This window comes from Barbatula barbatula (genome assembly GCF_947034865.1).
Source record: "Barbatula barbatula genome assembly, chromosome: 10".
Taxonomy (NCBI): Eukaryota; Metazoa; Chordata; class Actinopteri; order Cypriniformes; family Nemacheilidae; genus Barbatula; species Barbatula barbatula.
This window is the reverse complement of record NC_136773.1, coordinates 20,019,854-20,034,576: the sequence shown is the minus strand read 5'-3', so window position 1 is coordinate 20,034,576 and position 14,723 is coordinate 20,019,854. Positions and strand designations below refer to the sequence as shown.

The following is a 14,723-nucleotide window of genomic DNA, read 5'->3' as shown; positions in this document are numbered from 1 at the left end:
AAAGGTCATGGGTAATTGTCCCTCCAAATTCAAAACGCTGCCAAACAAACAATTGCAGGAACGGAACGAAAGATGCAGAAGCGAGCACTGCATTACATAACAGCTCTCTTAAAAGCCTCTGACAGAAACGTTTGGTCGCCTTGGTACGTTGGTCAGCCTTAGTTCGGACAGTTTTAATGACGTAACAAGCTTGTTAAAGCTTCTTTGAGTTAGGCTTGTTTTTATCAGCAAGGAATCGAGACAAAGTAGAAGTACTGTTTTTTTGTCCCCTTTCGAGAGATTCTTTGAGAAATGTTCACATCTCTAAAGTACTGTATCTCTTGTTAAAGCCTTAAAACAGACAATGAATCGTCAGGCAAATTTCATAATCGTGACAGCCCTACCCAGAACATCTAAGCTGGAAATTTGAGAGAGTTCATACATTACATGAATCGCTAGATGAAATCACCAATATATTTTCTTGACTCCGCACATTTTCTCTAGTAGCAGCCGTTTAAAAAAAAAAGTCAAAGTGTTTCTCGTGATCCTCCCTAAAGACCACAATCTTTCACTCCTTTCTCCATTAGAAGTTTCTTTCTGATAAGAAATAGAAAAAACCCTGTTTCGGCAACAGCCTGCTGCTTCTAGATCAGTGAGATCCTCTCCTGTGGGCTATAAAACTTAGTGGGAAGCCAGTACAGGTGGGTCGCTGCCGGCTACATTTCTGTGTGTGTCCGGTTACTGAAAAATGAGGTTGCTAGCAGTGGACTGAGGTCTAATTGATGTATATTGTTGCTTTCAGCACAGAAATGCAATATAAATCAGAGCTGCGATGAAATAGATTATAAGAAGCATCTCTATATGCATCACTAAAATACACAAGAACTAGGTTTTTTCAGACAGTGTGACTATGTGCTATAGTGGGTTGTTAACTGGCCTTAGTAACAGGGGCTCTATGATATTCTAGTGACTAGAATCTAGTCCATAATATGTTGTGATGTCAGTCAACATACTGTAGGTTCAGTAACACACATGATGCAGGACCACTTATGCAACCAAGTTCAGACTATGTTTAATAGTAACAAAGCACACTTCGGTAGCAATATTGAGTCTCTCTCTCTCTCTCTCTCTCTCTTTCCGTCTGTCTGTCTGTCTGTCTGTTTCCAGATGCACAGGGCTGACAGGTCCTAATGTGTATGAATCAGCTGTTTCTGTCTCTACATTCCAGTGTGGCGTAAATGATGGGGATCATCTTCTGCATGGACTCCCAAGGACAAGTATCCCATCTCACACTGTTATTAGCTCTGTAAATGTACTTCAACTTAAAAGAGAAATTGAATGAATGCCCATCTCATGGTCTTTTTTATTGATATATTATTAGTAATATATTCTATAAGAAAATGCAGTTTTTAGCATTTTTATACAAAACTGTTCAAATGTTTAGGATCACTTAACTGAAACGTTTCTCTTGAACTTAAAGGGATAGTTCACCCAAAAATGTAACTTCTGCTATTACTTACTTACTGTATAAATGTGTTTGCTCTGTTGAACATAAAGAAAGATAATTGGAAGAATGCAACTGAGATTTGTGGGGGACCATTGACTACCATTAAAATAGTTGTTACAGGTGCCCCAGAGATGTTTGTTCTCCTAAATTCTTCAAATATTTTATTTTGTGTTCAACAGAACAAAAGAAATCATGCAAAAATTATTTCTGCCCCAATGGTACCCCAGACATCAGCTGCTTACATTCTTTCTTTGTCTTCTACCAAACAAAGAAATGTATACAGCTTTGGATCAACTTGAGGGTGAGTAATTCATGACAGAACTTTCATTTTTGGGTGAACTATCCCTTTAAAAATATTTGGATCAGATCAATGCCTAAATGTTTCATTAAGTTTGAAAGATGTCAATTGTGAAAACTGCAGCAGATTACTTATCCATCCTGTTGCAAATCTTCTTGACCAATCAGGGACAGAGCATTCATTAAACACAACTTTACAGCGACCTTGTTGTCCTGTTATATTTAACCTGTTTGATCTCAGATCATTTCCTACATTTAAACCGATTACCCCCGGCACAATCTGAAAGATCCAAACGGTCAACACACTTGTTAAAAGTTTCCACTCACTACAGCAATTATCCCGAACAGTCAAAACGATAGCCCGAAAGATACCCGCCCTCGTTCAGCAACGATGCCGGTGGCACCTAAAAGTAACATCTTTGTACAGCACATCTGGCAGCACTTGGACTGACTCATTCCATGAAGTTAATTTCCCTCATGGTTGCTGTGTGGTCATACACCTAACCTAAGCCGCCCTGAGTTTACAACACGACAACCCAACAGAGATCAAGCTTCTTTGTGAACCGGGTCTACGTCTACACAAAACGAAACCCAAACATGGTGATATACAGGTAATTTAAAAATTTGACTGGAAAAAATAGGCTGCTTGTTCAATGAGACATCTGTTTCCAATGTTGGCATGCTGGTATGGATTACAAGGAAGCACAGCCGGAGAATTTACGCTGACCCCATATCTTCATCCCCCGGGAGATGATAAAAAGTGATGAGTATGCAGGATTTAGTGGGGGGATGCAACTGGCTCATTGTTTACAGTAAACTCCTTGCATGCATTTGTTGAGCAAAATTAGCTTTTCTCAGAAATCAGAAAGAGAATATCTCCATTGCAAATCTCAAAGGTGCTACCAGATATACAACGTTGTTAAACACACCACACAAGCTATTTTAATCTTCAAAACTCCTTAGAACACAAATGAAAGACCTTCTGGGGTTTCTTACTACACACCACCTAGAATAAAAAAATGAATGTTCTACAAATCGAAAGATATTCCTTGACAGAAAACATTACAGTCAAAGCAATTCTGGGAAGACAGGGTGACATTTATTTTTCCTACCTGTAATATCTCGACTGCAGGTAGGTAGAGCACACGGCTTTGGAGACATGACTGGCAGAGCCAAAGTCAATGACTTTGACCCTGTAGGGCTGGCGAGATGGGTCCACCAACATGATGTTCTCCGGCTTGAGGTCGGCGTGGATCAGTCCAAGGCTCTTCAGCTTCATAAGTGCGGTAGCCACCTGCTGCAGGATTGGTCGGATGTACTTGAGCGGCAACGGACTGAATTTGTTCTGCTTGAGAAAGTCGTACAGGTTCCGCTCCAACATCTCAAAAACCAGGCACGTGTGGTTCTTGTGCTGGAAGCACTCATACGCCCTAACAAAGTTGTAGTCGTCGGCACTCTCCGTGCTCAGCCGCGCCAGTATGCTCACTTCGATCTGTCCTTGCCGCGCATACGACGGATGATTCTTTAGGATCTTGATGGCCACGATCTCGCTGGTGCCACGTTTCCAACACTTCACCACCTGTCCGAACGTACCTCGACCCAAGAACTCCAGTACCTCATAGGTGTTGGTCATGGAGCAAAGCACCTCGTGCTGCAAGAGCTGGTAGTCGCCCTCGCTGTTGGCTCCGCTGTTCTTGGACGCCACTGTTGTGGACACGGTCGCTGTGGTGGCGGTGGCCCCGCTCTGAGCGTTGTTCTGGATCATGGGTGCGGGCGGTTGCTGCTCCTCAACCACGTGCACGCTGCTTCTGCTTCCGTTGTTGTTGTTGTCAAGCTCCTCACTTTTGCGCTTAAGCCCGCATCGCTGGTACGTGTCCAGCAGACTGACTGTGCTGCGGCGCGTCAGGTTGTGCCCTCCGCTGCCGCTCCTGTTACTTCCTGTGCTGCCCAAAAGTTGACCCACCGCCCCTGACGTACTGCTGGCCGAGGCCACCACGATGTGCCCTGAACCGGCTGGGAGGAGGAGTGCCTGTTCGTAGGACAGGGAAGAGTTGGAGACCTGGAGACTGGCGCCGTTGATGCCCACTGGGGCGACTGAGACACTCTGCTTGCTGTTCTGACTATAGACCTTGCTGTGCGTGCCGTACCCCGTCATATCCCAGTTGCAACTCTGCTCCACCTTCAGTTTCTTCACGCTAAAGAAAGCACTTGTCTGAAGAGTGTGAGGGGAGAAGACTTGCACTTGCGAGGCCATACCTGAAAAAGAGAGGGAGGGGGGGGAGAGAGAGAGAGGAGGGAATGTGAGACCAGCACTGAAACTTGAGTATAAGCTTTAAATAAAAATCCTACAGGTCACAGCAGGCAAGTTTAATAGATTCAGAGTGCAGATGCTAACTTATAAAATAGCCGTTGAACAAATAGATTGCATGCTTTCGCTATCATCGCTCAGACTTGAAACTAATGTTGACAATCTGCTTCAGGGCAGCACCTGGACTGATTTACCTTTATGTATTTATGAATATTTCAACATGAACTACATACATGTGATAAAAATAAATAAATAGATGTTATATAAATGTACAGCCGTGAGACCACTCCAGTTTTACAATTAGTCAGCAATTCTTCATGTATTGTGACAATTGTGAAATTTCAACAGAAACAAGCCTCAGGAATGACAGTCAGTCACCCAACAGCAATGTGAAAGACTGAGAGAATGAGAAGAAATCAGGCTTAGTCCATCCTATATTCATTGTTTAACTGATACTCCAATTGATATTAAAACAACGCAAATAGATAATGTGTTGTTAAAACATGAATATGAATATGTTTTTGCAGTATTCAAGATCTGCAAACATTGAATATTATTGTTATTTTAATTTTCTGCAAATAAAAACATTATTTTAATTTGTAATTTGGAAGAATTGTTGTCCCAAGTTCCTAGAATGAAACAAATAGTGATTGTAGTGATAAGGGTTGTGGTTGAAAAAGAATGAAAACTGAAAACGTACTGGTCATTTTCTGCCAGGACATTATTGACTAACCCTAAAACACAACAGAATGCAGTGCAAAATTAAAAATGCAGGGAAAACCGCTAAAAAAAACAATACGAAAAATTCCTTCGTGTCATTAAAGTACAGCACGCTGTGTTTTCACAGAAAAGTTTGAAAAACAAACACCTCTTCACGAGTGAATGGTAAGTATGTGTGTTCACATAATAAAAGTGTGATAAGCCGAATTCTTACAATATCTGACTATAACATCCCCTCTTTACACAGTGGAAAACTGAAGTTAAAGAGCTGAATGTATAATATTAATATATGTAGAGAAAACACTCATTCTTTACCATTCCCCCAGGATTTCTGTAAAAAATAAAACAACCACTGTGCCATATGAGCTCCACCAAAAAGACACCGAGTACACGTCAACCCCAAAACCATAGAACATTGCGTGAGCCTAAAGGAATGATCACAATTTCCGAAAAAATTTAAGTAGTTGCATGCATGCAACATTTTGCATAATTAACCTCAAATAGATGCACATCACTCTTCCAGAAGCATTCAAAAACAAAAAGTCTTGACAACATTTTGACTTCAGATCCTCAAAACGAAAAACACAAACAGGACCGAGGGGAGAAACGGGGGCTTCAGGGAAATCTCTCTCTACAGAAGAGGCGATACTTCTCCAAGGGAACAGCGCCTAGAAATAGCCCTCGCAAGCAGGCAAGTATTGCTAAAATAATGACTACAGTACAGAGATGTTTACATGCAGAGGAAGCTGTAATACACTATTTACAGAACTTCCGAAGTGGCCTGAATAAGCATGCAAGGAAATGAAAGGCTCCTTCGGCGTGCATTTCATGCCATCGGCTCACACCGTCAGACACAAATGCTATTGTAATGTGCAATTCTTTTATTGCATTCCTGCGCCGGCACGTCACAATTATGATATTCTGCTGTCAGCATGAAGGAAAGATTTTTATGATCTCTGGGGCACAAATAAACAGGCAGTGCTTCAAACCCCATCACATCCCCTTTAAAGAGACTGACATGAAGATTCACTGACTCGATCCAAAATGGTTATTAAAAATGGCCAATTAAAAATAGCCCAACTGAGAGGTTAAAAACAACATCTTAGTCATTGAGTGAATAGTACACCCAGAAATTACTTATTAAAAATGTATCATAAAAGTAATTAATACCCACAAGGAGCTCTTATTTTCTGGATAATAAGAGCTGCATAATAATAGCCTACATTAGTAAAAAAATAAAGAGCTAATCTTACTTTCCATAGATGTGTGTCATGACCTGAGATGATGTGACAGTTTGTCACAATGTGACAATGAGATTGTTAAGACAAACAATTCAATTTAGGAATCATATTGCTTGAGATGACATACAGTACATGATCCACCTTATGATTCCTTTTTCGGTTAACAGTTGTTAATAGTAAGAATTCTTCATTGTGCTCTAAAAACAAATCATGTGGAGCTCTGTAAAGACGTGAGGGTTAGTAAATTGACGGTTTTTGTATGAGCCATTACTATACGACTCAATAACGTGATTAAAGCCATCTTGAATATCTCCATTCCTTCACAGAAGACATTAAATATATAATGGATCTCCTATGATGTTTTCCATACAAAATGAATCACCATAAGAATAAATGACTTTTTCCTACATGGTCTCGTTTTACAAGAACATAATGAATCTTGCTCGCTTTGAGAAATGCCTTGACGCAACAATATTCTCAAGACAGGAAACAGGGGAAGGAAACTTAGCACGAACACTTTATCATTATTATGAGTCGTGATCGTTACGCTTTCAAAATAAGCTTCCTCTCCATCCACTTTCCTCTTAAATTTGACAAAGTTCATCATTTCCGTGGTCATCTGGTTTTAGCTCCAAGTCTCGGGGATCGTTTCAAGTCTGAAAGATGATAAAGTATTTAATTTCATATAAAACACAGGCCTGACAGTCTACGGTTTATTGACTCTGTATTCTATACAGTTTATAAGGTTGATTGCATACACTCCAGCAACCTACATCACATTTAATATACGGTATATAATCTAGATCTTAAAACCAGGTCGCATATCCTGTAGATCCTTTATTATCAATATCACAAAATATACCAAGCCAACAATATATACTATAGCGTTTACATTTTAATTTGTGTGCTATAGATCGCAATATGTTGATAGATCGAGTAATGTAGCACATCCGTCTGTGCTATTAAGAGCAAGGGCCCTACTGGTAATCCCATAAACTACTAGGCCAGATGTCACTCCTTGGATTACGCTTTCCTTTGCCAGGTCTTTACACTAAAAATAATTTGTACATTGTGGCTCTACGTATGTGTGTGTGCGTCAGAGGTGGGGACGGGCCTAAAAAAGAATAAATCTCCCATCAGATGAAACATCCCTGGAATTCATCTCAGCAGACACGATCGAGTCTCACGGACACGTTAACATTACCACCGTGCAAAAAAACGCTATCTAGTCATCGTGACTCCGTTAAATTAGTTTTTGTGGCTTCTAACTCAATCTGGTGATGCCAAGTACCTTTAATTCCACATTTTGATCACAGTTCACAAAAACCAGACTAGACGTGTAGATCCTAACCTGATTTGAACAGAGACATGCTTATATTCGATCAAGACAGACAGATGCAGTTACGAGATTTAAAGAACAAAGTTCAAATGGTCAGAACGTTATCGCCAAATGCATATCACAACAATGCATTGGCTTTCACAGCTCTGCAATGAGACTACAAAATGTGTTTATGGACTAGATGACTACCAGCGTTTCTCTGTTGTTCTAGGAATGCTTTGATATCACATTTAAACCACACAGAAACTTAACCGTAGAAACTGAACAAAGGGAAGAAAAGCACCCTGGTCCATTGGTTTTAATATTTATTAAGCTGGGATGCTTTTGGTAGCGCCAGCCAGCTTTCAGCATCCCTCACAGAGAGTGAGCTGGTTTAATGCACTGCCACTGAAAATACCAAAGGCTTATTTATCTGCCCTTTACAAGCAGCACAGTGAAATCCTATTGGTCAGTTTATTTCAGGTTGGTTAATCTCCCAGTGCTGGAGGAGTTAAATACTGTACAATATAATATTAGCGTTAAAGGGATAGTTTGTCCCAAAATGAAAATGATTTCATCGTTCACTCACCCTGGTGTCATTTTAACTTGTATGACTTTTGCAGAACACGAAAGAAGATGTGTTGAAGAAAGGTGGTAAGCAAACAACATTGGCCCCCTTGACTTCCATTGTATGGATACAAAACCACAGAGATGTTTGTTTGTGTTCCACAGTCATACAGGTTTTGAATGACATGAAGGTGATTAAATAATCGCAGAAGGTTTACTTTTAGGTGAACGATGCCTTAAACAAATGACAATTACAGTCTTATCAAACGATATGAAAATATAATACACATAAAGTGGACAGGCAGGTAAAGTGGAACAAAATGAAGCTTAATCATTATTCCTCCATAGACAAACTAGAGTGGGTTGACATAACCATCCTCACCATTTGGAAAATATCTTCAAAACATTGCCCATGAAATAGCATTATTTGCATTCAGCCTAATTCATACCAAATCTCGACTACAGTCTGGTTTAGGGGTAAACCCAAACCACGTCCCGCAGAGGTTTGCTTTGTCTCTTGCATTTGATCCAGGACGAAGGCATTTGGGTAAAAAATCACCCAGGGAAGAAATGGGTGGTTAATGAATTGACCTCCGCTTGTCTAGACAAAGCATTATCCCCTGTGGCTCCGCGCAATGCCCGCTGTAGCATACCATAGGGGGGGATGGAAGTAGAGAACACCAACGTTATTTTGTCCATTTCGCTCTACAAAAAAACGAAATGCTATTTTTGTTGTTTTATTCTTTCAAGTCGTTTACTCTCCCTATTACCTGCCTTGCTATGCGATGTAGTGATTTGTTATCTCTCCAGGTCTCGTTCTTCTGTTTCTTCCGCCCTGGACTGATCTTTTCCAACTCCATCCATCCTCTATTTATTGTGCCACTCAATCCACTCTGCCGTCTCTCGAGCCTCTTGTAATCAAACAAACTCTCGGCTGACCTTTGCTTTCATGTCCACTTCTCTCCCGTCTACAAGCAGTTATATTTTGTTTGGTTTAGATGTGCTGTATTGGCATGACAAATAATTGTATACATATATTATTTTTCGCCAAAACATTGGAAGCTGCGCTCAAAAAATAAAATAGACATAAAAGTGCAAAATAAGACATTGGAAAGACAAAATGTACAACAACAGTTGCAGAAAAGAAGATGTGACTGCTAGAATGTTATCGTTTTTTTTGCTGGGTGTCGTTTGCTTACAACCTAAATCAAATCTGGTCCACAGCTGGTAAAAATGTGAAATGAATGGCAAGTTAAATATGAACAAACTCAAACTGCTGGGTTGTTTAACCCATGATCAGGTCAATTATGACCATTTTATTATGTTGTTTTATTACATTAATGTTTTGTTTTTATATTCGATTATGTTATTTTTGTTTTGTTCATTAAAAGGTCCAGTGTATGAAATTTAGCGGCATGCTAAATTGCCACCAATGACTCTCTCCACCCCTCACCCCTCCCCTTCGAAGCACTATGACAGCTGACACAAAACTAAGATGTGGTCAGATTTTCGTTTCTTTGCTGAAGGAGATCACGTATTTACGAAACACGCTCTTTAGAGCAGTTTGTCCGTTTAGGGCTACTGTAGAAAAAACATGGCGAATTCCATGTAAGGGGACCCGAGTTGAACGTAGATAGAAATAGCTCAAAAACACAACGCTAGGTCTTTGTACACCTCTGAAGACCGTATGTGTGTTATATCGCATTTCTGTAAATAGATACTACTAAAAATGACACACTGCACCTTTACCTTACCCAACAATGGTTTGAAACAACCCAGCATTTGTTATGCTTGCTCAAGCACTTAAATAAAGCAAGAAATCTTATTAAAATGATACAATAATTACAAATATGAATGAACTAAATTCATAAAAATATCTCCCTCACTCCTTAGCCCCTTCTAGTCTTCATCCACCACTTCTCTTTCTTTCTGTCTGTCTCGTCTAATAAAACCTCCTGTAGTTCCTGGGAGAGTAGAAGCAGGAAACCTCTGGCTATTGTCTCTATTCATAACACAGTGTATCTCTCACCTCCAGAGCAGAGCAGGGCCAGCACACTTCAGAGAGCTCGGAGAGGCTGGCAGCCCACATTTCATGCAGTGTGTGAAGATAGGAATAATGCCAGCAGGAAACAAGACACATAGCTCGCAGGAGCATTACTTAGGCTGTTTATTGTGTGTTCTCTGGTTTGCATATTGAGCACACTGGCCTTGCTCATCTCCTCCAACCAATGAGACCTCCAGTGTGAGAGAAAGAAAGAGAGAGAGAGAGAGAGGCAGATTGTATACTGCAGGTTATTGACCACCCAGTCCTCATTTACAGATCACATCCCAGCCTATTTATGGAACAAAACGGAGGCAGCTACGGACTCTCACGGACACACAAGCACATCATAAATAAAGCATTACCACTTAGCGATAATGTTTGACTATCTGAGCACTATTAGGCTTGTTTGTGAATCGCAGGCTGCTCGATAACAGTTAGCAGAGATCTGCCCACGAGAAAGAAAAAGATCACAGATGAAGTCTCTTTAACATTTCAGTTGTTTCTCCTAGACAGCGCTGAGTGATTTGACAACTCAATTTCATTTCAACAACATCTCAAATGATGTTCTGCTTGGTCAAACCCAACCTGCAACCAGGCTTTTGTGGTCATTCCAGTCCATCGTCTGTTGAATTTCGATAAATTCAAACCTCAGGTTTGTAAACAGCAATGTAAAAGACTGATAGCATGACAAGACAAATGAAAACCATAACAAAAACGTCACAATGTTATGACATAAAGAAATACTTTTTGAACTTTTCCTAAACGCATGTTCAAATATTAATGTTGCTTTGCTTAAAAGTGACTTCTTTGCAGTATGTGAGGTCTGAAAAAACACAGGGCATCTTTTCTGTTATTCTGACCGGTTTCTTTACTTTTATTTTCTGCAAATTAATGCATATACAACATATCTATTTGAAATTTGGAAGAAATATTGTTTGTAGTTCACAGAATTAAACACAAATTATAATTTGACCTAAACACGTATCTATAAATAGTCATCTCAAGAAAAACCAAGTATCGTGTTGGAAATGGATTTTTTTCCACGGGTGTATATCTTGGCTTTCTGAAGATTTACAGAAATTACATTCCCCATTATATTCTTACAGTGTCTTGCAAATGCTCCGTTTATAGATCTTCTAACACATTACCTGAAATAAATCAGCGACCTCCATCAAGTCTGGTGAAAAAGCAACCTCTGGGCAAAACCCATTATCTCCAGTGTGTATGCATATGGATGGGAACGAATAAATACAGCAGTGCACACACGGGCGTTTGGCCCTAACGTGACCCATCAGTGCAGTGATTGTGTGATATTTGGTGCCTTTGGGTGATGTGGAACCGAGCGGGCACAGCAGCTCGGACAGCAGGCAGTTAAAAGAGTTAAAGACAAACAAACATTGTCACATGCAGGCCGGTTATTGACTGCTTATAAGGCTGTAAGTATGTTTGAGAGAGGTGAAACCATTTGTTTAAGAGGGCACTTCTGTGGCATATGGAGAAATCATCCACATACATTTACAAATAGTTACTACAGCAAGTGTCACCATGTGAAACCATGAGAAAGTTTTATAAAGGAATACAAATGAGACCACAAAACCATAAGGGTCAGAGGACCAATTTGTAGATTTTTAAATTTTTTGGACACATTTACGGTTCACTTGACAACTACCCATTTACATGAGAAGCAAAATATTGCGGTTAAATGTGGTTTTTAGAGACATCAACTACTGCAAGATTGTGTATGTCTATGTCTAAAACATAAGCATGTTTAAAACTGTTAAAAGCAGTGAAAAAAGTAAACGGTCATTTTTAAGTTAAAATCTGTAAACATTATACATCCCCGAATATGGTAGATTGTTTCCAAAAACACAACTTGATACCTAATGTCATGTGTCTTGTTTTAAGAATATTTTCACTGTAAAAAAGCATGCAATTATTTTCTTGACAGACATCTCCTTTAAGACCTCACAGCTACTTTAAGCTTCAAACTTAAGAGTTCTGACAAACTCAGTTTGTACACCAAAAGCATTAAAACTGAGAAGAGGGCCGTTTAGGGACAAGCAAGTATCCGAAATGAAGCAGCTTGTACAGCCCTGTTATCAGACAGCTACAGTGAAAGAGAGCTTGGTATCGATACACCCTGAAGCCAACCTCCTAAAACTGCACTGCTAATAAGAAATTAGGTCAATTCGTCACGCTTTAATTAAAATATATATTGCAGAGTAAATTTAACAAATCAACAGTAATTTACTAGTCTCTATGTACGTATGTGTGTGTCGGTGAGCTTGCAAAAATATGTTTTGCAGGTTTTTGCTGCACTGTTGGCACATCAAAGAACAAGACCAGAGCAACATGCCAGAGTCTAACCACAGAGCCAAGTCAGGGCCGGACGAAACGAGATTCATACACACACACTGTGACGTGTAAACAACACACATACATATGCAAAGAACATCCTGCAGTTGTGGCGCTCAGGGCACGGATAAATGTGGCGTATATTGGCAACGACTGCTTAAAATGATTCTTTATCCAGACAAAACAACTCCGAAGTCAAAGTGAAAAACAGTTCAGGAAAGTTTTACCTGTTTAGCATCATTGTAATTATTTACTCAAAATCATTAGAAATGACACGATGTCATTTCTTTTCTTGGACACCAAAAAGGTAAAGGTAACCTTTTCCACACATCTCTATAGGTAGAGAATCATGTTAAGCAGCACAAAGGTCATGGGTTTGAAGCTCAAAGAGCACGCATACTGATAAAATGAATGCACTGTTATTCGCTTTGGATAAAAGTGTCTGCCATATGCATAAATAAATGAAAGTGGATGAGGATGGAAAAAGAAGCTTTGATATTATTCCCTTTGAAGAAGTGGCTGAGTAAATGATTACAGGATTATTTTTGGTGAACTATCCCTTTAACACCGTGTGATTTTCCAGAATTCAGAACATCTGTCAGTTGCTGTTAGAGTTCGTGTTTTCCATGAAGTATAATCTTTACACAAATGACTGTTCTGGAGAATACCACACCGAGATAAACAGACACGACTAATACGGGATACATTACTCGAGCTTCTTCCTGCACAAATATCTCTGGGAGTGTGTTTGTGTGGGACTGACCTCTATAACCCTACGGAAAAAAAATGTATGCTGGAAAATGCTCTTAAAGGTGACGTACCACAAGATGATCGTTGTCTTTTGACCTGATAAACTTCAAATAATATACAGCAGTCCAATATTTACATAAGCTCATTTCATTTTACACCCGGAATAGTTATGTATTCTATAAGGTATGCTGCAAAAACAAATCGTTCGAAATTGTTAGCATCGACAAAATTTACATTTCAACATCTAGCGAGTGTTTGGCAACCCGACCTGCCCTGATGAATGACAAGTGTGAACTTAGTGAAGGTTAGTCAATCGTAACAGATGTCTTTGACTACTGAGATACAGAGGTAGTAAAGTCGTGTGATATTGCATATGCCCAGCAACAGTGGTGCGAAAAATTGTGATATAGATTATATGTGGACTGTTGAAATTAACATACAAAAATCGAACTAAATAAAAATCAAATAATACAGTAAAATAAGGTTCAAAAGTGAAACATGAAATCAAAAATGCTAAATTTTATGTTTCTGGTTCCATTGAGGAGAAAATTGAATAAATGGCAAGTTCATAAAATGTTATCTGGAGCAGAAGCTTTGAGAGATCTATAAACAAAGGTTGGCGTCCCACCAGTCACTGAAGGTAGTGATAAGTTAACAACACAGTACAGTATATACAACATATTGATACCTTAGCAAAAGCTATAAACTAGGAGTAATCAGATTGCAGAAGTAGCTGATATTTTCTAGGGAGACACGAATGAAATTATAGGCCTGGACAGAACAAAACAGGAACATGTAACACATACATAGCTCACAACAATAAGTTCGAAAATAATGTAATCCGTGACTCCATCAGAGGCTGTCTTGGAGGATTAATTGGTTTTGGCTTTAATATGATGAATGACTTTCTACAGGACATCAATTTCATTCCCTTCATGACCTTTATGAAAGACAAATTAAATGATAAACGCCAATGAGCTTTTTCTTTACTACCTGTAAATAAAAGCTAAACTAAGAAACTTTTCTGTCTTCCAGGATTTAAAGAAAACAATGTATAAAATGTACATTTAGAAAAGATGTTTATACTTTCGTAATGTATGCTAAGAACTCCTATATTCAAGGAATATGTTTAATAAACAATATTGTGATAAATATGATATAAGCAGCTAAACCTTCTCTATCTCGAAACATCAATACTGCATGTGGTTCAATCTCTACGTATTACCCGTAAATTCTAAGAAGCTATAGGAACACACCCAGAGTTTGAAAACAAGTTCTTTTAAATGGCAGGACAAAGTCTCTCACATCACGCACATGACTAGAACTGATCAATGATTTCAATGGTTATCTTTGGTTAACCCCACTTGATCTCTTAAGGGGTAGTTTACAAAAATACTGTCATCATTTATTAAAAGTCCTTTCTTACAAAAACTGTACATGATTCTTCTGTGGGGCCAATGTTGTTTGGTTACCATTGTTCTTCAAACTATCTTTTCTGTGTTCTGCATAAGCAAGAAAGTTATACCGGTTTTGAACAGCATGTGAATGAAACAATTATTAAAGAATCTTTCCTTTTTAGGTGAACTGGAATCTGTAGGTACTTTATATATGAAGTATACTTCTAATGTGTCACAATT

At 39.1% G+C, this 14,723-nt stretch overlaps 1 protein-coding gene across 2 annotated transcripts in view; it reads right to left on the bottom strand.

The window, feature by feature from the left end:
- The window catches only part of hipk2 (homeodomain interacting protein kinase 2), a 77,529-nt gene that overhangs the window by 53,724 nt on the left and 9,082 nt on the right, over positions 1-14,723 (bottom strand). For both annotated transcript variants that reach the window (XM_079465527.1, XM_079465528.1), the window contains exon 2: positions 2,896-4,039. In XM_079465527.1, the coding sequence (XP_079321653.1) occupies positions 2,896-4,039 (1,144 nt within the window). The remainder of the gene's footprint in view (positions 1-2,895; positions 4,040-14,723) is intronic.